Raw genomic sequence first — 26384 nt, 5'->3', positions numbered from 1 at the left:
GTTATTTTAACTTAATTATTTTTAAAATGGGTAGATGAGTATCTGAAGGAGCCATCCCTTCCCTAAGTAATTTGAAAGGCCTTTTTGTCATGTATTAAATCCTTATGTGTACCACATATACATAGTTGGAAATTTAATTTAATTATCTGTATATTCCTGCAATAATTCTGCACTATTTTCATTAATAGAGTTTTATGGCATGTTTTGAATGTAGCAAGGTAAGTCTTCTCCCTGTCAAGAACACTAATTTCCTATTTCAAAATTTCCTCACTGTTCTTACTCATTTTTCCCTTCAGATAAAGTTTAGAGTTGTTTTGTCAAATTTCATGTAAAACTTTAGTGGAATTTTGGGTTGTCTAAATTGAATTTGTAGACTAAATGGGGGAAAGTTGTTAATTTTTTTTTCCTTTAAGACATATGCATTGAGAGTCAACTCTGTGCTGAGCACTGTTGACAAGTGAGGCAGAGATGATGTCTTATGTTCACCACACTGGATCCTCTTTGTGGACACCCTGTAGACTACGCATCTAAGCTGCCCTTGCAGTTGGGTTTAAGGGGCCATGTGAAGGGATTCTGAGAGATGGAATCTGTGTTGCTGTGATATAAGTCATTGCAGATCCAGCCCTTACAAACATGTTGCATGACTCTCAAGCCCTCTCTTCCTTTGCTATGGCAAGCTTGGAGATCATGTGTTCCAGATTCATACTGCAGGATGGAAGAATGCTTCCTCAATTACAACGGACCTTGTGTAAACCAGAAATCGACTTTTGTGGGCAATCTCCTGGGTTTGGGAGGCTTCATTTGTTACAGCAACATAGCCCATCTTATCCTGGCTGATTGATGCAGCATCTTTACAGTTCGGAGTCTTCTAATTCAGAAACATAGTTTGCATCTCCATTTAGCAAGTGTTCTTTTAAAACCTTCACTGAAGTTTTAGACTTTAGGTCATAAAAATATTGCACATATCTGGTGGGGGTTTATTCATAGGTATCTATGCAATGCACTATGGTAGAGGTTACAAGCAGGTGTTTTGGATCCAGACCACAATAGTCCAAATCCAGATTCCACCATTTTTTGCTGTGTGACCCTGGACAAAATGCTTAACCTCTCTGTACTTCCTTTGCTTATCTATGAAGAAGTTCCCACCACACAGAGCCACTGTGAGGATTAAATGAGTTGTGTCTGAAATACAGCGTGCACAAGGATATAGTAGAGTGATAGCTTCTATTATTACAGTATTTTCCACTTGAGGAATATGATCAGTTTTCATGTTTGTTTTCCCTTATGTTTTCTAGTTAGTTATTACTGATATTGAGGAAAGTTATTCTTGATTTTTGAAAGTTGATTTTTCATCCTACCACAGAAGGAGCCCATCAGTTCTAATACATCAACCAGATTTTTCTGGATGAATGAGTATATATTTGGCCAGTTTGGGTATTCAGATTATGCTAGGATTATGGAATAAATTAGAAAACTGTCCTTTATTTTCTTTCTCTGGATCAGTTTACATAAGATAGAGGTTATCCATTCCTTGATGATTTGGTAAGACCTGCATATAAAATCACCTGGGCTTGATGTCTTCTTTTCAATTGTAGACATCTAGCTCCCTTATCATATTATTTTATTTGGCTATTTAGATTTTCTACAGCATCATGACTCAAACTTGGTAATTTATATTTTCTAAGGAAATAATGCATTTTATTAAGACTTTTAAATTTACTGGCATAAATTTGCACACAGTCTTCTCATTAAATTTGTTTTATCTTCTACGCTTCTATGGTTATGCCCCTAGCTCATTACTAATGTGTTTATGTTCTCTCTCTCTCCTTCGAAGAAGCTTTTGCATTTTATTGGCAAGGCTTCTTTTTTTTCTTATTTCATTTATTTCAGTTTTCACTTGTATTAATTCCTTCCTGCTGCTTTCTTTGAGTTTGTTTTATAACTCTTTTTCTGGCTTCTGGAGTTGAATGCTTCATTTGTTTATTTTTGGTCTTTCTTTCTTCTTAGTAAATGCCATGGAGCTTCTGACTACTGCTTTGCCTCTATTCCATGAGTTTGATATGCAGCTTTCCAGCTCCTGCTCGTTGCTAAAGAGGTGATCATTTAAGTTTCATTTTTTTACTTACCCAAGTGTTATTTAGAAGGTTGCTTTTTGTAATTCCCAAATATATAGATTCATAGGCCAGAAAGATTGCTGTTAATATCTAATATTATCACATTCTAGCCTGAGAATGTAGCTTGTATAATTTCTACTTTGGTGAATCTATTGAGGTTCCAGGCCCCCTTACCTAAAGGAGACACAAAATGTCAAGTTCAGATTCTGGATCTAGTTAAAGCTGTGGTCAAAGAGAGGCTGTACCACTTCCCAGCTGTGTGACCCTGATCAAGTCTGTTAACTACCCTAGGCCTCAGTGTCATTATCTGTTAAATGGAGATAATAATAATCCTTATCATAGGGCTGATGTGAGAATTAGAGATAACTTACATAAAGGATAAAATAGTACCTATGATGTAGTAGCCAATTAATGCACCAGCTACTGTGATGATGATGATTAATGTGACTGTGATTATGCTAGTATTACCTATGACTGCTGCTTAATCTATTAGCCAATTTACACTTCCCAGAGAATGTACATTTACTTCCAGTGGTTCTCAGATCTTAGTTGCTGGCCTCTTTCTAGATCCAGATTTCTTAAAGCCAACAGAGTTACCCTTTTCTGATATATATATATATATTTTTTTGCTTCAAACTACGTAACTGGGAAATTATCTGTGCCATTCATTGGAAATACATTGTACATATAAACATACATTACACATATATTTTAAATATATAACTTTATATATTTATACATGTGTAATGATTACATATAAGTTGAATATACACATTATATACGCACATATACACATGCATATGCATACATGTAGTGTGTGTGCATACATGTGCATATATATGTATGTACATACACACATGTATACACAAAACTCAGTTCTGCATTTGAGATTCCACAGTCCAGTGAAATTTGTTTTTCTATATATTTTTCTCCTTATTGCCATCTGTAGTGGATAGAATAATGGTTCCCCCAAAACATCCACCTCCTAATCCCCAGAACCCATGAAATGTTACCTTACATGGTAAAAAGGAACTTTGTGGATGTGATTAAGTTAAGAATTTTGAGATGGGACAATTATTCTGGATTACCTGGGTGGACTCAATGTAATCAAAAGGGTCCTTATAGGAGCATATGAGGTAGAGAAGAGTGTCAGGATCAGAGAAGGAGATATAACTTGGAAGCAGAGGAAAGAGACAGACAGACACACAGACACAGAGACTATGTCTCCAGCCTTGAAGTTCTGCCGACGCCTAGGTTTTAGAACTTCTGCCCTCCAGAACCATAAAATAATAAATCTGTATTGTTTTAAGTACTAAGTTTGTGGTAATGCATTGTGGAAGCACTAGGAAACTAATATACAACCTTCACAAGGAGTTGTTGCTCCCATTTTCAGATGAGAAAACTGAACTTTAGTGAAGTGAAGTGACTTGCCCATGGAGATACACCTTGGCAATAGTGGTGCTAGGAATTAAACCTGGAGTTCCTATTTCAAGAAGTGTGTATATGAATGTGTGTGTATGTGTGTGTATGACTTTAGCCATATTACAACTGTAGGTGCATGGTGATTTTCTTTTGCCTGGGGGTGAGAAAAGACTGTGGCTCAGCAGGAGAGGAAGGGAGGGAGATAAAAGGCCGGGTTCACTTAGTAAGACCCTTAGAGATGTCGGGGGAGAGAGAGGGAGAGAAAGAGAGAGGGAGAGAGAAAGAACTCATAAATGCAAATGATCCTTTGAGTTTTAAAACGTGAGCAACTCTTTCCCCCAAGCCACCTCAGGGCACAGGATGATTTATGCAAAGGTCTATTTAGTTGTTGGTTTCTATTTTTTTTAATCTTATTTTTGTACCATGCAACATAATTATACAGCTTCTTTAGAACATTCTGTCGTCTGGGAGATTTTCTTACAGAAATTCTAAAGAGTGTAGGCTCACAGGAAACCAGCCAAGATCTGCATGAAACTATATTTATACATATGCCAAAATGAAAAACATAAAATAAAATAAGTACAGAGATACAAACTGGGCATTTTAGCTGAAAGCAGTGAATGTGTTACCCTGAACACACCCATCACATTACAGAGAATACTAGAATTGGATGGGGATTCAGAGCCTGTACCACAAAATCTTATACATTTTTAGCCAAGAGCATGTTTTATTTAATCCTTAGAGCAATGTCATGAGATGGGTACTTTCATTCTGACATTGCCACCAAGGACCCTGAGGCTTGGCATTTTAAATCCCTTGACCAAGATCACACGAGCACTTTGGAAAAGCCAGGACCTGGACTTGGATCTTCTTCCTCCAAATCTAGGGCTCATTCCACTTTAGCACAAATGACTGCTTCCAATCTGCTTGCTTTTCAAAAAACAGAAACTGGGGCCTAAGAGAAATGGCATTTATACAAATTCTCAAGGCAGGGTATTTATTTATTTATTCACGTATTTACCTGTGCATTCATTCATTCATTCCTCAATGGCTATGGAATCAATAAAATTATGTAATGAAATGCATAGACTAGAAACTTTTTTTTTTAATGGGGAAGGGAATCAAATCCCAGAAAAAAAAAAAAAGAATAGAGCAAAGTTAAGGGTAAGAAGAGCTCAAGAAACTGCATACCACATGGACTTGGACTAATGTTAGGGATGAATCTTAGCATCCTACCACCAAGGCAAGAGAGAAGCAGGCGTTTTCTCAGCTTTGCTGTTCCTGACACCTGTAAGAAATCCCACTCTGGGGTCATCAGGACCAGGACCCTCTGTGACCTAGCAGTTAAGGCCTTCAGCCACATGGATCCCACTAGTGTTTCTCATGAAGGTTCTCAGGATTGTCCCAACATTGACCAACATGAAGATTAGTAAAACTCTTGTCAGAGTGGCCTCCATCTGCAGGTTTCACTCAAGGGAAAAATTTAGAGTTTCTAGAAAAGCCGTTTTGAAGGTAACATACTCAAGAGTATTCTTCAGAAAAGAAGGAAGGAGAGGAAAAGGAAGGGAAGGGAAGGGAATGCCATGGAGAACCTTGGGCTAAATTATATAAAATATTTTATCTACTCTAAGACCCTCAACACCTATAAGAAACACTAGCATTTCACCTAACACTAAGAAAGAAAAAACAATTTTTAATTAAACTCTGTCAAACCATCGATAGTAAAATACATCCTAATTTCAAAAATGTTAACATGTGGAAAATCTGGGCACTTTAGAACCAACAAAATATGATATGTTTTACCACTGCAGGACTTAGAGCTTTGATTATCCTCAGGTGCCCTGTGAACCTTCAAGAGACAGTTCTAGAGTGCAGACTTTTCCATGTGGGCTTGGCCACTGGAACTTCCCTTTTTTTGTCTTTGAGCATCTCATGGAACTAATGTTTTACAGGACCCACATATGAAAACACCTATCTGAATGAATGGCTGGACTTTGTGTGCTTCCATCAGTTGTCTGTGAATATGTCTCGCGCCTGAGCTCTTGCAAATGTTTCAAACAGCTGAGAGTGCAAGGTTGTACTTTTGTGACAAAAAGCTGGCAAGTGCACGTTCTATGTCCACTCTGAGCGGTAAAGCCCCATCTTTCCATCAGCAGTCGGGGAGGTCAGAGCTCAGGCCTAGCCTAAAACTTGAAACTACAGCAAAACAAGTGTGTGAATGAATATCCCCCATACCTCTACAATTCGTTACTGACAGTGAAAATTAAAATCTCTGTCTGCATCCTCCAGGTCAGTGTTTTCCATTATTAGAGCCAACTTCCGCTTTGGCAATGAAAATCAGAGGCTTCCAGTTAACAATGGCTATTAAACACATGTATTTATCTCCTCTCCCTCCTAAAATCACATAAAAATGACATTAGGGCTTCCCTGGTGGCACAGTGGTTGAGAGTCCACCTGCCGATGCAGGGGACGCGGGTTCGTGCCCCGGTCCGGGAAGATCCCGCATGCCGCGGAGCGGCGGGGCCCGTGAGCCATGGCCGCTGAGCCTGCGCGTCCGGAGCCTGTGCTCCGCAACGGGAGAGGCCACAACACTGAGAGGCCCGCGTACCACACACACACACAAAAAAGACATTAAACTGATAGCCTAGCAAGGACTATTGAGGCTGGATGTGCTCTTTGAGTCCATATTTTTACATACATTTTCACTGCACTTTAAAGTAAATCATATTTAAGTATATTCAATGTATTCAGATTAGAATAGAGTAGCCTGGGACATCTCCTATCCCAATTTCACCTCCTCACTGGCTGTGATGCCCTTCTGGGCCTCAGTTTTCTCCTCTAAATGATGTGAGAAATACTGAAACTTCAAAACTGTTGATGGCATTGTTCACTACTTCGTATATAGGTATATATAGGAAACATCTCTCTTAGCAAATTATGTCAGGAAAAGGAGTATATCCTCTGGTAAACAAAACAAAGCAAAGCAAAAACCCCCAAAACTGCAAACTTCCTTTTCTCAAGCAAGGACAATTCTATAATCCACCATGTTTTTTTCTGCTTACTTTGGTTGCCAAGACAAACAGTGCTAAATTTATCTCACATTGAGTAATTCTCCCATTTCAGGCTCCTGAAACCATTTTCTCCCTTTCCCTTTCTCTCCTTACAAATGGCTCTGATCCGTCCTGTCCTACCTTTATATTATCCATTTTTTATAGGTTGGATTCACGTGGATAATATTAACTTCTCTTGGAAGAATGCACGGTATATGCTGTAAACACATGTACAAATGAAACAAACTTGGTTGCTAGGTAACTTGTGTAGGTCTTGGAGAGAAGAAATGCTTCCTCACCCGTAAGACTCATTCTAAATGTTTCATCTTAGTATACAATGACCTTCTCAACCTATCTCAAATCCACCTGCTTCTCTTATCATACTGTTACCTGTAGTCTATCAACATCAGTCAGGACCAAGTGAGGCTCAAACACCTGTCCCCAGAGTCCACTTTGCCCCTGGTGGGCAAGGACTTGTACTCAATGCTTCTTTGCATTTTTATCACCCCACAAAAGACCAGGCACAGAGTTGGTGCAGCAAATCTTAGGTGGATGAATTCTTTAATTCGACAGTTATGGCTTTAAAAAAGTCCTTGGGCAAGCAGTGACAACGGGGACACACAGGTGATTAAGACCCAGTCCCTGCTCATGAGGAGTTTGCAGTGTGACAGGGACCAGACAGGAAAACAGGTAAGTCAACACAGCAATGGGGCTGCGACAGTGAGAAGCATGGCGTGGGGGGCTGTGTGACTCCAGAGAAAGGATGCTTGACTCAGTTTTGAGGGACTTGACCTGACTAGGGCTGACAACCAGAACAGCCAGCCAGCGGTCCAGTCTGCAAGAGGTGTCAAGATTTCACTGGGATAAATTAGGATTAGAGACAAAATGTCAATGGCCCTTCCCTGGTAAGAGGGCCCTATGGGTAGAAAAGAAAAAACAAAAAAAACAAACTAATATAAGACAAGAAAAACAGTCTTTCCTATAAATATTAAGATTTGATAAATATTAAGCCAACATTTAAATGGTATCCATTTGAAAGGGCAAGGCATTATATACCCAGCTCCACGGTAACTGCACATCTCACTTTTGGACTTCTCTTGGGACTCAGAGAAGACTGGCGGAAAAAGGTCAAGATCTATACCAAGACTTGAAGAGGAAGCAGAGCATTCAAGCTAAAGGGCCACGGACAAATGGGGGGCGGTGGGGGGAAGAGAGGAGGAGGAGAAACAGAGGGAACCATGTTGAACACTCCAGAAGCTGAAGCCAAGATGCTTAATTCAGGAATAGGGACGTAACTGGAAATACAGCTGAAAAGGCCAGACTGCAAACAAGTTCCTTAGCCGTGTCAATTGAGGAACTTAATTTCACAATTATTAATTGAGCACCTACTACATGTCAGGCACTGTTCTAATGTGCCGGAGATAGAACAGTAAACAGGACATACAATTCAGTCATTGGAGGATTAAATGAGATGGCTTTATACCTATCAGACTAATTATAGCTACCATTTAGTGAGTGCTTACATGTGCTGGCCTCTATGCACGTGTGATTGCAATTAATCCTCACAATGCTGCTGCAATCACGTCTGGTTCTACATGAAACAAGAGTCTCAGAGATGTTTAGTGATTGGCTCAAAACCACACGGCTGGGCGGGACCAGAGGCCAGGAGTGATATCAGATCTGTTTTGACCACTCCTGGAGCCCCGTGGACTGGGTTTCCATCTCGATGCCCCTATTTATTTAGCTGTGTGACCTTGAGCAAGTCACTGAGCCCCTCTGTGCCTGGTTTTCTTGACAGTAAATCGAGATCATAATACTAGTACCTCCCTTGTAGAGTTGGTATGAGAATTCAACGGGCTAATGTCATCAAAGTACTTAGCACAGTCATGGCACGTAGGAAGTGCTTAATAAGTGTTAGCTGCTATTATTAACCTGCCCGCAAATAGGTATATTAAACCTGTGCTACCCAGGAAACTCTCAGAAAAGGCACAGAGCTCTGAGCAAGTCCACAAGGTCCCCTTGAGCGAGGGTTTGTTTTCCTTGTTTAATTCAGTCGCCTGCTACTTCTCTAGACCAACTTTCACACAAGTACCTGCTAATGGTTTTGTTTACAGTGCTTCTAACAAGTGTGGCTAACTTCTCATTTGCATCCTTAATAGACAATTTTCAAAGCATGTTGACATTGCAGCTGGTTTTAGGAGACCTGAGTTTTATTCTCATTTTTTGTCCTGTTTATCAGCATTTGGATGAGCTTCAACAGCTCATAGCACCCTCTCCCAATTCAGTCTAACTTAAAACTTTAAGAGATCTTTCTGGGTAGGGAAGGTCAGTTTGTCCGTGTCTCACAGACCTGGAAACTAAGAGGTTGAGCACCTCAGGTCACTGAGCAAGTGGAGGGCTGTTGTCATTACTATCATTCACTTTAGCTATTTTATTTAACAAATACACACTAGTGCTAACTCTGTGCAGGGCACCGTTCCAAAGGACTTTAGAAATATTAATGTAAACTGTGATGTAATTAATGTAATGCATTTAATCCTCATAGCAACTCTATAGAGAGATGCTATTATCATCTTTTCTACAGATGAGAAAACTGAGGCATAGAGATGTTAAGTACCCTGCTTAAGGTCACACAGCGAGACGTGGTAAGCTACATTACCAGCCGTGTGACCCTGGGCACATTACTTAACCTGAACAGAGTAATAAATGTACTTTGCAATCTTCACAAACATCAGTATGTTAATGTAGATATTATTAAAATTTTAGAGATGGAGAAACTGAAGGTCAGGGGTCCTGAGAGTTGCCTGATGTTTAAGAGAAAGTTAGAGGTAGAGTTAGGATTAGAACCCAAGTCTACTGATTCCCCTGGACTGCTGCAGTGTGCTAGGGATGAACGGTGGTGACAGTTTCTAAGTCAAAATCCATTACTGCCGTTGCCCCTGCTGTTTCTATAATTTGCAACAGAAGGACATTTCTCCCCCCAAGTGCAATAACAGTGATAAGAACACAGCTGATTTACCATTCAAGTCTCAGATTTAAGCCCATGCATAATTTGCTCAACACTGCCCTGCAGTCACTTAAACTGAGGAGAGACCCTATAAATTCAGGTCTGCATACAATACTTTATTTCTTATTTATCTGACTGATACATGTCTAGGGCCTCCGGCAAGTTGCTTTAACAACTGCTCAAGGGCGCCTGCAGCACACAGTGTAACTGGGGCTGGAGTGGGGAGACCCTGAAATAAGTCCCAGAAGGAAAACCAGACCCCATGGACCAGAACCATGCAGGTAAAATTAATTTTCTGTTAAACTGAGATTAAACCCATACACATCCCCCCACCTCCTCTTTCGTAATACGTAGGACTGAAAAGTTTATTTATGCTTTATTCTGCTTTTCTGTCTTAGTAAAGCACTGAGCACCCTTCAATGACCAACCATCTTGCACAAGCAAAGAATTATTTTTCTGAGTCACAGAATGTCAAAAAACGAGCAAATTTTCTAATATGAAGACATCATCAGAAAGGGAACGAAGAGAAGAAAAAAGGCTGCCATTTTCTTGAGTGACTGCTGAGGACCAAATGCTATGCTAGAAGCTCTCCATGGCAGAGGTAACTCCCACTGCAGACTTTTTCAACAAGGAAAACAAGATAAATTGGAACAACTATTAGGCGTCGTTGTCCAAAGATCTCATTTCACAAGTTGTCAAACTGCAGCCCAGAGAGGGACAGTGACTTGTCCCAGGTCACTCAGCAAGTTGGTCCTAACGTGACCCCCTCTTTCAGTCTCATACTAAGTTTAAAACTCAGCTGATTTCTTAGCATGAGCGAGAACTTTGAGCTTTGCCTGCATTGTTTCTTTTCCACCTCACTTCCCCCAATTAATTATCATTATTGATAGGGGCATTAGGACAAAGAGGGGGTAACCTCTGAACTTGGCACTGCTTAATCCCTGCAGAAAGAAAGTTGAAAGCCTGGGCTAAGCCCGTGTTCTTAAGCACCACACCTGCTGGTTTCTCAGGGACACCTTCACGGTGCCTGCTTTTGTCTCCAAAATACACTGACCGTGGCTACAGGGTGATGCAGAAGGGGCAAGAGACTTTTGCAGAAAAAAATCCTGACCCTAGGATGCAGCCTGAACAAGGATTCCATTTGTCATAACCATTAATCAATTATTTATTTTTCTTCTTCCATTCTTCTTTTCAATCCCCAACAAAAGGTTATATTGTTGCCTTTTTCCTCTTGGGCTGAAAAAGCAGAGGCAGAAAGGCCATTTCATTGAAGGTCAGTCCCAGCTGGGCCAGGCTGTAGTTCCTGATCTTTTTGCTGCATCCCTCCCACTGCTGTGAAGGGAGAGGCTGGGCCTCGGGGACAGAGACTCACCCGCAGAACATGAAGATGGTGCTGGAGGTGGCATCGTAGGGCAAAGGCAGGGTTTGCTGCAAGCACAGCTGCTCGCAGCCACCGTTGAAGCCATCGGAGCAGTCGATGCCTTTGGAGTGATCATAGCAGCCGGAGCCGTCCTTCATGGGCCTCAGCTCCTCAGGGCACTGCTCAGAGAGACAGCAACAGGGTGGTTACAGCTGAAGAAGTGGAGGGTCTCATCACGCCCTCTCCTCCCACCTTCTGAAAAGGGGCAGGTGTCGGGACTGTAGAGACAGGTTCAAAGTCTCATTTGACCAACTAATAGCTGTGTGGCCTTGGACAAGTTCCTTTACCTCTCTGAACCTCAGTGTGCCCACCTGTAAAATGGAGCTTTTGTCGATATCTATCTTGTAAAATTATGAGAATGAAGGGAGACAGTGTGTGCAAAGTACTTAGAACTCTGTGGCTCGTACGGCAACCGTACAGCAAATGTGAGCTGCTATGAATACTGATATTGCTGGGATCATCATCATTATTGTGTTTATTATTATTGTCCAGTAGGGTCACCATGGGAGGCAGCCAGATATATTTTAAAGAGCTTTTACCAATATGAGTTTAAGTTCCAGATCTTCCCCTTCTCCCTGTGTGACCTGGGGCAAGTTACTCGCCCTCTCTGAGCTTCAACTTCCTTATCTGTTAAACGAGCCTAGCACCTGCATCTGTGGATTTGTTGTCAAGCTTAAGTTGGACCACAGGGGCTGCATAACGTACTTCAGAATTTGGCATGAAATTTGGTACTCATCAAACGTGAGTTCTCTTCCTTCCTGTCTTGAATGTGTCACCTCTTCTCCATCCTAGTACCTGAAGTCCTAAATGAGACTCCTGCATCTTCACAAAGACCTCCTAAACAGTCTACTGGCCTGCAGTCTGGCCTGCTGTATACCATCCTCCTAATGGTCTCCAGAGTGATTTTTCTAAGTAGCATCACTCCCCAGCTTAAATAAATAAATGAATTCTAAACAACAACAAAGTGAATCTTCCTAAAGCTGACAGCCAAGGTCCTCTGCAGATGATATCAAACCCTCTGCCAGGCCATGTGCACTTTCCTCCAGGTAACCAAATGGGTTGCCCTCTGGTCCCTTAAAAGCCCCAACAATTCCAACCTTGAGTGACCTCAGTCGAATGCTCTTCTGGTGTGCCCAGCTAAGGGTGTACCTGCTAAGTGCTCCGTAAATGGAAGCTCTTATACCCTCGGTAAAACCACCTATCTATTTAATTTAGTTTCCCATCATTTGATGAGGCTGAGCTCATCTCCAGTCCAGCAGATGTAGAAGAAGTTCCAATTCTCCTGCGTTTGGGAGAGACAATGAGGTACTAGGTTTTAATTTCAGTCACCCTGCTGGCATTTCCTGTCCACCAAGATTAACACCCAGAGCCCGGCCCTCCTCATCTATCACTGGACATCGCTGATTAAAATGCCCTCCCAATGTCCCTCTCCTCCCAACCAGCTCCCTCGTCCCCTCCCCAGGCCGTCATCCTGAACAACATCAATAACAAAACACACCCCTCAAAAGTAATTTACAAAAACCACAATAACAAAAAAAGGTCATCTCTCTTAGAAATTAAATTTTGCCTAAGAAGAATTCATAATTACAGATGCACGAGAGAGTTCTTCAAGACCTTTGAGACTGGCGCCAGGAAGGGTGGCAGAGAGAGTTGGTTATAAATGGCCTTTGTCAAGCTGCAGAAAGGTTATAAAACTGGCTACATTTTGTGCTTAAAAAGAAAAATCAATTTTCTATGGGAGTGAAGTGCTGTACGTATTAAAACAAGCTCAGAGGAGGCCCCTGCTTGTCTCAGAACATTCACTGTCAGACAGAAAGGCACCTAGTCATGGGGTCATTGGGAGCTGTGTGGTGGTACCTGGGGCTGGGTCGTCTGTCTGCGGAGATGTAGGGGTGAGTGCTGGAAGCAAGGGCTGACCTTCTCACCAGGTAACAGGAGATATCTGGGGCGGGGTATTACTCACAGTTCTTTCCACACCCCCCCCACTGATTCCCTACCACTTTTATTCTTTAAAACAATATGTTCTATATTCCAGGCATAATCTAATTTAACGTAGTTAATCCTTATGGCAAACCTATGAGGTGGTGCGGCAGGGCTAATAATGGCTCCCAAAGATACGTCCCCATCTTAACCCTCGGAACCTGTGAATGTTACCTTCTATGGTAACGTGGTTTTGCAGATGTAATTATATTAAAGCTCTTGAGATGAGGAGACTAATTGGGATTATCTATCTAGGTAGCTCTAAATGCTGTCACAAATGTCCTTATAAAAAAGAGGCACAGAGAGATTTACACACATGCAAAGGACCACGTGGGGATAGAGCGCAGATTGGAGCGATGTGGCCACAAGTGACCAAGCGCTGCAGCCACCAGAAGCTGGAGAGACAAGGATGCTTTCTCCCCTGGATTCCTTTGAGGGAGGAGGACGCTGCTGACAATCTTGATTTCAGATTTCTGGCCTCCAGAACCTTGAGAAAATACATTTCTATTTTCTTAAACCACTCAGTTTGCTAAGCCACTGTTAAATTTCTAATCCTTAAAAATGGCGTGAGATAATAAATGCTTTTTGTTTTAAGCTGCCCAATTTGGGGATAATCTGTTACACAGCAAAAGATAACTAATACAGTGAGATAAATGTAACAAGTGCTTGGCGCAGTGTTTGGCAAATGGTAGCTGCCATTCTGAGTATGATTAAGAAGCTTAGGATCTAGTTTGAGAAATGAGAAATACACATATCTGTCAGACAGAAAACTAGTTATAAAGCAAACATGAAGAAGCACAGTATAACTTGAATGGGAAAATGGAAATTCTGCAAATGTGATTGGCTGGGGAATATTGGAGTAGGGGAGGCTTGGGTCAGGGATGTCTTCTTAGAGGAAAGAGATGAATGTCATTGGGGCAAAAGGGAGATTCTGGTGTACTAGAGAGAGGAAGATCAGAACTCTTCTCAGGTACACCACTCACCTGCCCAGTGACCTTGAACCTAAGTGGGCCTCAGCTTTTCTTCCTTAAATGGAGGCAACACCTTGAAGACGGGACCAGTAGGACTGATGTTAGTCTTGAATTGCACACAGGCCTTTGACACTGAGCATCTAGGCAAGTGCTTCACCTCAAAGACAGCCTCAGGGCTTCCCTGGTGGCGCAGTGGTTGAGAGTCCGCTTGCCGATGCAGGGGACGCGGGTTCGTGCCCCGGTCTGGGAAGATCCCACATGCTGCGGAGCAGCTAGGCCCGTGAGCCATGGCCGCTGAGCCTGCGCATCCGGAGCCTGTGCTCCGCAATGGGAGAGGACACAACAGTGAGAGGCCCGCGTACCGCAAAAAAAAAAAAAGACAGCCTCAGGCTCCTCATCTGTAAGATGGAAATAAGAATGCCTCTCTGGGGCTTCCCTGGTGGCCCAGTGGTTGAGAGTCTGCCTGCCGATGCAGGGGACATGGGTTTGTGCCCCGGTCTGGGAGGATCCCACGTGCCGCGGAGCGGCTGGGCCTGTGGGCCATGGCCGCTGGCCTGCACGTCTGGAGCCTGTGCTCCGCGGCGGGAGAGGCCACAGCAGTGAGAGGCCCGCGTACTGCAAAAAAAAAAAAAGCCTCTCTGGGAGGCATTTCTGGTGACTCTATGAGAAAACAACCTAAAGAATCTGGCTCAGAACCTGGCACACAATAGGCACTCAATAAATGAAGGATAAATGAATGGGTAAGTGGAACAAATGATAAATGAATGAACCCATTCCCTCCCATAAAACCTAACTGGGACTATCTGTTTATCTTTTCTTTCTCATCCATATGAGTCCTTCTTTGGATCATTTAACAAATGTGTATTGAACATCTACTCGGTGCTAAGCAAAGATGCTGGGTGCTGGACATGCAGTAGTAAAGAAGACAAGCAAGACCCTGCTCTCATGGGGCTTAAATTCTAGGGAAAAGACAAATAATTAACAAGAAGTAAAATGATTATTTCATAGAGTAAAAAAGTACAACAGAAGTGCAATATGAAAAACAGTGAACGGGGATAGAGTAAGGGAGGCATACATTGAGCACTTGAACTAACCCTGAATAATAAGTGGAATCTCCCAGGTGAGTATAAGTGGGAAGAGTTATCCAAGAAGGAACAGCAAGTATGCAAGTCCTGAGGCAGGAATAGTGCTGGCCTGTCCATGGAACAGAGGGAGCCAATACAGCTGAAGCTCCGTGAGACAGGGGGAAGCAATGTTAGCACAAGGCAAGGGGTGAGACGTAGAAAGTGACCAAATCACTTAAGCCAGAAGTTGGCACACTATGGTCTGTAGGTCAAATCCAGTCAGAGGCCTGTGCTTTTTTTTTTTTCTTTTTTTAGTTATATAGATTACAATTTTGTGATGCTTATAACAGATTCACATGCAACTGTAAGAAATAATACAATACAGAGAGATCCAGAGTATTACCAGTTTTCCTCAATAGTAATATCTTGCAAAACTATATCAAAATATCACAACCAGGATATACACATTGATAATCAAGATACAGAACATTTCCATCACTACATAGATTCCTCCTCTTGCCTTTTTAAAGCCATACCCACTCCTCACTTGACTCCCTTCCTTAATATTTGGCAACCACTAATATGCTCTCCATTCCTATAATGTTGTCATTTCAAGAATGTTACATAAATAAAACCATATAGTTTGTGACCTTTTAGGTTTTTTTTTCACTTAGCATAATTCTCATATTCATCCAGGTGTCTTCACGTATCAATATTTAGTTCCTTTTATATTGCAGAGTATGATGCCATGCTAAGGATGGACTATAGTTTAACTGTTTGCCTGATGAAGGACATGTGGGTTGTTTCCAGTTCTTGGCTATTATGAATAATGTTGCTATAAACATTAGTGTGCAAGTTTTTGTGTGGACATACATTTTCATGTCTCTGGGGAAAAAAAGCCATGGAGTATAATTTCTGGGTTGTATGGTAGTTTCATGTTTAATAATTTTAGGAAGCTGCCAAACTTTTCCAGGGTGGTTGTACTATTTTAAATCCCCACCAGCAAAACATGAGCAATCCAGTTTCTCCACATCCTCATCAGCATTTGATGTTGTCAATATTTTTCATTTTATTTTCACATCCTGACAGGTGTGTAATAATACCTCCACTGTGTTTTTTCATTCATTCATTCATTTATTTTTGGCTGCGGTGGGTCTTCGTTGCTGTGCACGGGCTTTCTTTAGTTGCGTCAAGTGGGGGCTACTCTTCGTTGAGGTGTGCAGACTTCTCACTGCGGCGGCTTCTCTTGTTGCGGAGCACAGGCTCTAGGCGCGCGGGCTTCAGTAGTTGTGGCACGCAGGCTCTAGAGTGCAGGCTTTAGAGCGCAGGTGTGGCGCATGGGCTTAGTTGCTCTGTGGCATATGGGATCTTCCCAGACCAGGGCTCGAACCGGTGTCCCCTGAATTGGCAGGCGGATTCTTAACCAATGCGCCATCAGGGAAGCCCATCCACTGTGGTTTTAATTTGTATGTTTCTAATCGTTAATGATGCTGAACATCTTTTGTGTTTATTTTCCACCTTTATATCCTTTTCAGTGAGATGTCTCTCAGTGTCTTTTGTTCATTTTCTAATTAGACTGTTTGTTTTTAATTGTTAAGGTTTGGGAGTTCTTTATGTATTCTAGACACTAGACTTTTGTCAAATATGCAGTTTGCAAATATTTTCTCTCCCACTCTGTAATTTGTCTTCTCATCTTCTTCAACTGAGCTTTCACAGAGCAAATGTTTCTAATTTTGATGAAATCCAAGTTATTTTCTCTTTTATGTATCATAAAATCTATATCTTGGAATCTAAGAACTCTGTGCCAAGCTCAAATCTCAAATATTTTCTCGTGTGTGTGTATGTGTGTGTTCTAGAAGTGTTATAGCTTTATGTTTTACAGTTAATTCTGTGATACACTTCAAGTTAATTTTTGTATGAGGCGTGAGACTTACACTGAGGTTTACATCTCCAGTGAAACTACTCAAGCTTAGAGATTTCTTTTGGGGGAGTTTCTAAGTTACAATTTCGATTTTCTTAATAGTTATAGGGCTATTCAAATATCTATTTCATATTGGGTGAGTTGTGATATTTTGCATTTTTCAAGGAATTGATCCATTTCATCTAGGTTGTCAAATATATGTGTGTATAGCTATTTGTAACAGTCCTTTTTTTTTTTTTTTGCTGTATGCGGGCCTCTCACTGCTGTGGCCTCTCCCGTTGCGGAGTACAGGCTCCAGACGCACAGGCCCAGCGGCCATGGCTCACGGGTCCAGCCCCTCTGCGGCATGTGGGATCCTCCCAGACTGGGGCAGGAACCTGCGTCCCCTGCATCAGCAGGCGGACTCTCAACCACTGCGCCACCAGGGAAGCCCTGTAACAGTCCTTTATTAATCCTTTTGACATCTGCAGGGTCTGTAGTGATATTATCCATCTCATTCCTGATATTGGTAACTTGTGTCTTCCCTCTTCTTTTCTTTAAAAGTCTTGCTATTTTGTTTACCTTTTTTCAATTTTCTTGACATTTTCAAAGAATCTTTTTTTTTAGTTTCATTGACTTTATCTATTTTTCTGCTTTCAATTATTGATTTCCTTTCTTCTGTTTGCTTTGAGCTTCTTTTGTTCTCCTTTTTGTAGGTCCTTGAGGTGGGGAACTTAGATTATTAATTTGAAACTTTTATCTAATATATGCATTTATGGCTATAAATTTCCTCCTCATTAAATATAAAAACTTTTACTTTAAGGAAAAGATGAATTACTGTGCTGTGTCCCACAAATTTTGATATACTGTATTTTTATTTCATTCAGTTCAATGTTTTTTTTTTTTTTTTTTTTTTTTTTTTTGCGGTATGTGGGCCTCTCACTGTTGTGGCCTCTCCCATTGCGGAGCACAGGCTCCGGACGCGCAGGCTCAACGGCCATGGCTAACGGGTCCAGCCGCTCCACAGCATGTGGGATCTTCCCGGACTGGGGCACGAACCCGTGTCCCCTGCATCGGCAGGCGGACTCTCAACCACTGCGCCACCAGGGAAGCCCCAATGTATTTTTAATTGCCCTTGAGACTTCCTCTCAACCCATGGATTATTTAGAAATGTGTTGTGTAGTTTCCAAGTATTTAGAGATTTTTCTGTTATCTGTTATTACTTTCTAGTTTGATTCTGTGGTGGCTGGAGAACATACTCTGTATGATTTAAATTCTTTAAATTTGTTGAGCCTTTTACCAAGGCCCAGAATATGGTCCATCTCCATAGGTACTTAAAAATAATGTGTATTCTGTTGTTGCTGCGCAGAGTGTTCTATAAATGTTAACTAGATCCTTTTGGTTGGAGGTGTTACTAACCTAATCTATAAAATTGCTAGCTTTCTGTCTAAGTGTTGTATCAGTTGTTGAGGGAGGGGTGTGGAAGGATCCAACTATAACTGTGGATTAGTCTATTTTTCCTTTCAGTTCAATTAGTTTTTGCTTCATACATTTTGCAGCTCTGTTGTTTGATGCATAAATATCTATGATTTCTATGTCTTCCTGGTGGACAACCCTTTCATTATTACACAGTGTCCTTCTCTGAAAACTTTCTTTGCTCTAAGGCCTACTTTATATGATATTAATATAGCTGCTCCAGCTTTTGTTTGCTATGTATATGTCTTCTCTGATCTGTTTACTTTCAACCTGCCTAAATCATTATATGTGAAGTGAATGTCTTGTAGAGAGCATATATTTGGGTCATGATTTTTAACCCACTCTGCCAATTTCTGTCTTTTAATTTGTGTATTTAGATCACTTACATTTAATGTGATTATTGATAGTTTAGAACTTAAGTCTACTGGTTTACTTTCTGTTTTCTCATCTCTGCTTTTCATTTCTCTGCTTTCTTTGCCTTACCTTCCTGTGGGTTACTTGAACATTTTTTTAGAAATTCTTTTTAATTTATCTATAATATTTTGGGGCACATCTCTCTATAAAGTTTTTAGTGGTTGTTCTAGTATGTATAACTTACCATAGTGTAGTGGTGCCATTATTTTACCAGTTTAAGTGATGTGTAGAAAGCTTACTTCTCTTGGGACTTCCCTGGTGGTGCAGTGGTTAAGAATCCGCCTGCCAATGCAGGGGGCACGGGTTCGAGCCCTGGTCCGGGAAGATCCCACATGCCGCAGAGCAAATGAGCCCATGTGCCACAACTACCGAGCCTGCACTCTAGAGCCCGTGAGCCACAACTACTGAGCCTGCATGCCACAACTGCTGAAGCCCACGCACCTAGAGCCCATGCTCCGCAACAAGAGAAGCCACCGCAATGAGAAACCCGTGCACTGCAACGAAGAGTAGCCCCTGCTCACTGCAACTAGAGAAAGCTTGCGTGCAGCAACGAAGACCCAACGCAGCCAAAAATAAAAATAAATAAAATTTTTTTAAAAAGAAAGCTTACTTCTCTTTATGTCCCTTTATCCTCTCCCATTTATAACATAATTTTCTTAAATATTCCTCTAAATATACAGTTGTCCCTTGGTATCCATAGCAGATTGGTTCCATGAGTCCACACAGATACCAACCTCCACCGATGCTCAAGTCCCTCATATGGCCTGGTGTGGTAAATACACTCAGCCCTCCACAACGGCAGGTTTCCCATCCACAAATTCAACCAGCTGGGAAATTTACACCAGAGGTTGGTGCAATCCATGGATATGAAACCTGGGGATATTGGGTGGACTGTATTCAGAATCACATCAGACACTGCTACCATTTTGACTTTAACCATCAAACACAATGAAGATAACTCAAGAGGAGAGGGAAGGTCTAATGCATTTACCTATAGTTTTGCTAACTGTGTTTTCTTCCTTCCCAGTGTTCCAAGATCCCTTCTTTTATGACTTCCTTTTTGTTTGGTAACTTTCATTAGCCATTTATTTAGACTAAGTCTACAGGTGGCAAATTTCCTTAGTTTTCCTTCATCTGAGAATGTCTTCATTTCTCCTTCATTTCTAAAGGATATTTTCTTGGACACAGGATTCTGCATTGACAGCTCTTTTTTATTTAGCACTTGAAAAATGTGCCACTTCCTTCTGGCCTCCATGATTTCTTATGAGAATTCCACCATCATTCAAATTGTGTTTCCCCTATAGATGTCATTTCTCTCTCCTTGTTTATAAGTTTTTGTCTTTTGAAAAACTAAAGATATTTTCAGAAATTTGACTATGATGTGTTGGTGTGGATTTCTTTGTGTTTATCCTTGAGTTTGCTCAGCTTTTTGAATCCGTAGAATGAGTCATTTTGCTAAATTAGAAGTTTTTAGCCATAATTTCCTTGAGTACTTTTTTAGTCCTGCTCTCTTTCTTCTCTTCTTCTGGGCCCCCAATGACACAAATGTTAGACCTTTTTTCACAGTCCCACAGGTCCATGAGACTGTGTTCATTTTCTTTTCCAATCTATTTTCTCTTGATGTTCAGAGTGGGTAATTTCTACTGTTCTATCTTTCAGTTCATTGATTATTTCCTTGTCCTCTCCATTCTGCTGGTGAGTCAATCCACTGCATTTTGTAAATCAATTATTGTATTTTTCAGTTACATAATTTCCATTTGCTTCTCCTTTATATCTTTTACTTCTCTGCTGAGATTTTTTTTTCCCATTTGTGCGTATAATTGTTTGCTTAAGCATTTCTATGATGGCTATTCCAACATATTTGTCAGATAATTCTAATATCTCTGTTATCTTGGTAGTGGCATGTACTGGTTGTCTCTTTTCATTCTGTTTGAGATCTCCCTGGTTCTTGGTATGACAAGTGATTCCCAATGGAAACCTAGATATTTGGGATATTATGTTATATTATTTTTAAAATTCTGAACCTTAAATATATATTTTTAAATCTGGCTTTTTCTGACACTGCTCCAGCAGGTGAAAGGGGAGACACACCTTGTTATTGTCAGGGGGAGGCAGAATCCCAGTTTCCCCACTTGGCCTCCACTGATACCCAAGAGGGAAGGGTCCTCATTACTGCTGGGGGGGTGTGGGAAGCTGACTCCCTATTAGGACTCCACTGATAGCTTCCTGGATGGGAATGGTAGGTGTGCTGAGTTACTGTTCCCCACTGACACCATCTGGGTGGGGTGGGGGTTGGTTTCATCACTTCTGATCAATGGTCAATGGTCCTGACTTTCTACTAGGCCTCCTCTGGCAATACCTCAGCAGGGAGGGTAAGAGTACCCTATTACTGAAGGTCGGGGTGAAGTCCAGGCTCTTTATTTAGTCTCCACTGACACTGGATGGACCTTGGATGGGGGTAGGAGGGGTTGCTCATTACCTCTCAGTGGGGATTAAAGTCCTCACTCCTTACTTGACCTTGTTTGACACCACCCCAGCAGGGAGGGGGAACCGGGTTGGCAGATGGTCTCAGTACAGCCTGCCAAGGATGGAATCTAGTTCCTTCCTTGGCCTTTATTAGCATGGGTGGGGGACGAGGCATGTTGTTATCGTTGGTAGTATTATTATAATTTTCTGTGATGTTTGGCCTGAATAGAATGGTTAGTACCTAAAATTTTCTATCTTGATCAGCTGCCCTTTTCCTGATACTTTGCCTTAAGAAAGCAGGCTTGGGCTTCCCTGGTGGCGCAGTGGTTGAGAATCCGCCTGCCGATGCAGGGGACACGGGTTCGTGCCCCGGTCCGGGAAGATCCCACATGCCGTGGAGCGGCTGGGCCCGTGAGCCATGGCCGCTGAGCCTGCGCGTCCGGAGCCTGTGCTCTGCAACGGGAGAGGCCACAACAGTGAGAGGCCCGCGTACCGCAAAAAAAAAAAAAAGAAAGCAGGCTTTTTTTTTTTTCTTTTTTTTCCTTTTTGTTCGCTTGTTTGTATCTTTATCTATCAGCCTTTCTGAGTTGCTGTCTCCTTGAGCTCCAAGTTTGGGACCTATGAGGCACAAAGAAAACCCAGGGAATGACCACCATGTCCTTCCTTGTGTCTCAAATTCCCTAGCTGGTCTGCCGCCTTCTCTTCTCTCCACTTCTCACAGTTTGTTTTATATATAACCTCCGGGGTTTTTAGTTGTTTTTAGTGGAACAGAGAAAAGAACTCCACTCCCCCCCAACAGCCTATTTTTGCACAGCCCCAGAGCTAAAAATGTTTCTTTACATTTTTAAAGTTGTTTTGTTTGTTTGTTTTGTTTGATTTTTAAAGAAGAATATGAGACACACACAAAAGGACCACGTGTGACTTGCAAAACCTAAAATATTTACTATGTGGTCCTTTATACAAAAAAGTTACTGACCCCGGGCTTCTGTCATGAGAAGGCGTCTCAAGTTTATTCGAGTATAACTGGAAGGCACTGGAGGGTTGTTGGCAGAGAAATAAGTGATTTGACTTGCTACTTTGAAGGGATTACTGAAGTAAGTGAATTCAGCTATCTCTGAGTACTTTCTTAGAGCTCACAGAAGGAGCCTGGGGAGGTGGTCTCTGGGGGACAAGGAGTGGGCAGGAGAAAGGGGGCAGGTCCAGCTGAGAATAACCCCATTCCTTGGAATGTTGCTCCTTTGCCTGACGCTTTATAGTAAGTAGGTGAGAGAGCTTGGGGTCTAACTCAGGTCAGCTGGGCTCCAGAGCTTCCCAGCCCCCATTCTGCCCCATCTCAGAAGAGAACCCACAGGAAGACCCTGGGCCTGGGTCCCTAAGGCTTAAAGCCTTAAGGATCTTAGCAGGTGGAGGAGAGGCAACTGGGGGATGCCCAGCTGTTTCCAGCACAGGCTGGCCCTGCCCTGCTCTCTCCAGCCTCCTCCTCCATCCCCTGTGCCTCTGGCTCCTTCCCAGCCTGACTCTTCATCAGCACCAAGCCATTTGTTTCTGTTTGTAATTATGCATTTTAATGTTCATTAATTATGGAATGCAAATTGCTCCCAGCGCAAAATTTGTAATGAGCTGTTCTACCACCCCACCCCCAAGTCTAGAAGGTGGACCAGCTGTTCTAAGCAGAAGGAAACACAACCAACTTGCAAAACAGAATAACTTTTCCTGGGTCTGGATTGACTCATGGAGTAAATAAGCCTGGGGGATTTCCCAGTGGTGCTGGAGGATGAGCCCTGCCCCTCCCTGGGCCCTGGGGGACAGCAATGTGGCACCTCCACTCTCCTCTACAACCTGGGACCTGACAGGCAGCATGGGATAATGGAAAGCACTCCAGCTTAGACCCAGCCTCATACTGGCTGCCACCTTGAGCTCATCGCGAGGCTTCTCTGAGCCGATCCTCAAAGTGGAAGCGGGAGGCAGATGGGATGCTGGAGGTAAGAAGCCAGATCCTAGCGAGCCGGCTATAGATGCATGGGAATGGCTCTCCAGAGCGCTGAGTTCCAGTTCTGCCGGGCGTCGGTCTCTGACTCGCTGGATGGCTTCGGGCAAGCACATCCCACCCTCTGAGTCTGTTTCCTCCGCTATAAAATGAAGGAATTGGGCAATAGGAAGTTGGAGAAGCCTTTTAGCTCTGAGCGGCTTGGTTTGTACCAAAGCAGCTATGGATCTTGAAAAGGGGAGAACGAGGTCTAAAGTATTTCCGAAGAAAATGGAGAATTTCCTTTGATTGAGGGAGCGCACTTTAAGAAGTCGCAAGGAGGCCTCCAAACCTGCCTAACCATGGGCAAAGCTTTGTCCTCCTCCAAGGGCTCCGTAAGCATTTGCTTTCTCTCTCATTGCCAATGCAAGCGGAATGACAGTACTACCTCCTGGGAAGAGCGCCGCTTCCTACCAGTAGCACTGCCCCCATAAGATCGCGGTCAAGATTAAATGAGACAACGGTAACTGTGAGCTTAGGTGTGAATGAAAGGCTGAGCACGCTGGCAGCTACACAGCATCCCCACGGCTGCGAGTGAAATCCGGCCAAACCACTTCCTTGCTGTGTGCCCTGGCTTCCCTGAGCCTTGGTTTCCACATCTCTCCACTGGAGAGAGTCACTCCTACCTGTCTGGGCTTGTGAGAGAACCAAACTAGATCAGGTACCTGCCACAGACCTGCCACAATGGCAGGTGCTCAAAAAACGGTAACTCTTGTTGTGGATAGCTCGTTACTTTCCCCCAGATAGGAAATACATTCAGAAAGCAATGGAAGGAGACCCATTCCATGTGGAGAGGAGGCAGAACACCGCCACAGGCAGCTTTTGCTTTTCCCATCGACACTAAGGTAGGACCAACATCATCCTATTCACTCTTCAGATGAGGAAACTAAAGCCCAGAGAGGCCAAGTGACTTGCCTAAGGTCACACAGCAAGGGAGAGGCAGGCTGTGCCCACCACTGAAGATTCCCTAAGTGTAAATGAGGTGCTCTTTCCCCTGATCTACATGGAGGTGGCCTGCCTGAGATGTCACAAGTGGTTCAGACTGGCTTGGGCTACACAAGGATTCTGAGAACCTTATGGGAAGGTCCCTATGATGAGTTAAGGAGGGGACTCAGAGAGGATGCTGGCAGGATAGTCTTGGATGCACAGATCAGATACAGAATCCTGGGAAGAGGAAGAGGAAGGGAAGGAAGCAAAGGAAGGAAATGAAATGGCTATTTATCGAGCACCTCCCGTGGGCTGCATATTTCCCATATGCTATTTCTACAAATCCCCACAACAAAACTCAGAGGCACCTCTGAGATACACCCATTTTGCTGGTGAGGTTAGTGACGATCACATGCACTGAGTCGTTAGTAAGAACCGCCCCGTTGATTAGAGACTGAGTGAGCCTGAGGCTCCTCATCCCAGGAGGCCTCTGGAGTACCGCCAGGAATGGGAGTGAGTGGGGAAGCTTCCCGCCCCCCACCCCCTCCCGCTCAGCCTCAATCTGTCAACAGGGCCTGTCTATTACTGCTGACATTGATTTGGACAACCGGGCCAGTCGAGAGCCCATAATTACTGGAAGTTTTAATCAACTCATGTCAATTCAGCTGCCGCTCAGTTTGTGCTGGGCTGCAAAGCTGAGACGGAGGGAGGGTGCTGGCATGCAAAAAGGGATTCCGGGGATCAATAATAGTCCTGCGTAGCGTCTGTCTGCGGCTGCCGGCACCACCAGAGGGCCTCGGACCCGAGTGGAGAAGGCAGAGCCCGCCTGCCTCAGTCCCGAGGAAAGCTCCCAGACACGCTGCCCGAAGCACCACCCTGCCTCATCCGTCCTTCCACCCGCATCTGGAAACCACCTGGGCCAATGCCCAACATTGCCTGTTGTAGGCAGGGTCCGACCTCAGTACCTTTGTCCATGCTCTGCCCTCATCCGGGCCTACCCTCCTCTTTCTAAAGAATCGTATGTATCCTCTAAGTTACAGCTCAGACAGCCCCCCTCTGTGGATCCCTTCATGAGCTCAAGAAGCAGACGGATGCTGAGGAGACAGAAAGAAATGAAGTCTAATCCAGACGCTGCTACTTCCTAGCTGTGTGACTTCGGGCAAGTCACCACACCTTTCTGATCTTGGTTTCCCCATTTTACAATGGACCTGATAATAAAAAACGGCCTCCTGGGTGTTGCTAGGAACACCTGGTGCCATGAGAAGTCCCTGTGTAGAAGTTTTGACTTCCTTTTTTTAATTTTTTTTTTGCGGTACGCGGTCCTCTCACTGTTGTGGCCTCTCCCGTTGCAGAGCACAGGCTCTGGATGCACAGGCTCAGTGGCCATAGCTCACGGGCCCAGCCACTCCACGGCATGTGGGATCCTCCCAGACCAGGGCACAAACCCGTGTCCCCTGCATCGGCAAGCAGACTCTCAACCACTGAGCCACCAGGGAAGCCCTCTGACTTCCTTTTGATGCCTGGAGTCAGCAAGAATCATTTTTCCTTCTCTCCCACATTAATTATTCTTCTAGTACAAACTTTGTCCTGCCAGGTGGGATGGTTTCTGGTTCACAGTCTGTCTCCCTCTGAGCCTATGCGTTATTTCAGGGCAGAGAATGTAACACACACAGCTTCCACCTGTCAGCACTGCCCCAGTGCCCAGCACAGGGGAGGGAGACACCCCACGTGCACTTTGGGGTCAGGCAGGAACCCCACCTGGTGTTGCCATTGAACTAGCTGTGTAGTATCAGTCACTTCATTAACACTTTGAGTGTCAATATTCTCAGTGTGAAGTGAGCCTAATTATATCTACTCAATAGAATGCCTGTGGGGGAAACAAAAAGTTAGACATTTAATGTCCGTTACATAGTGCCTGGTACAGGGTAAAATGTCCATTGTTATAAAAGTTTAGGTATTATGACTATGATCACTCAATATTCAATGCTTGGTAAATATTTTTGGAATGTAATAAAATATCTGGTTATGTTGTTTCATTTTGGCTTGAGTTCCAGTGAAATGCCAACAGGCCATTCTCCCCACATGCCAGCCATCTGTGCAGGTTCAACACATTCCTACTGAAGACACGAGAAAGGAAATTCAAAGGC

The 26384-nt window shown here is 43.1% G+C and overlaps 1 protein-coding gene across 3 annotated transcripts in view; it reads right to left on the bottom strand.

Annotated features, from left to right (window-relative positions):
- The window catches only part of ASTN2 (astrotactin 2), a gene marked incomplete at its 5' end in the record, with an annotated part of 938059 nt that overhangs the window by 328875 nt on the left and 582800 nt on the right, over positions 1-26384 (bottom strand). For all 3 annotated transcript variants that reach the window (XM_081237083.1, XM_081237081.1, XM_081237082.1), the window contains one exon: positions 10966-11132. In XM_081237083.1, the coding sequence (XP_081093209.1) occupies positions 10966-11132 (167 nt within the window). The remainder of the gene's footprint in view (positions 1-10965; positions 11133-26384) is intronic.

This window comes from Mesoplodon bidens, assembly GCF_964165515.1.
Source record: "Mesoplodon bidens genome assembly, chromosome: 6".
In the NCBI taxonomy this organism is placed as follows: Eukaryota; Metazoa; Chordata; class Mammalia; order Artiodactyla; family Ziphiidae; genus Mesoplodon; species Mesoplodon bidens.
Note: the sequence above shows the minus strand (reverse complement) of the source record. Positions and strands in the feature narration are given on the sequence as shown.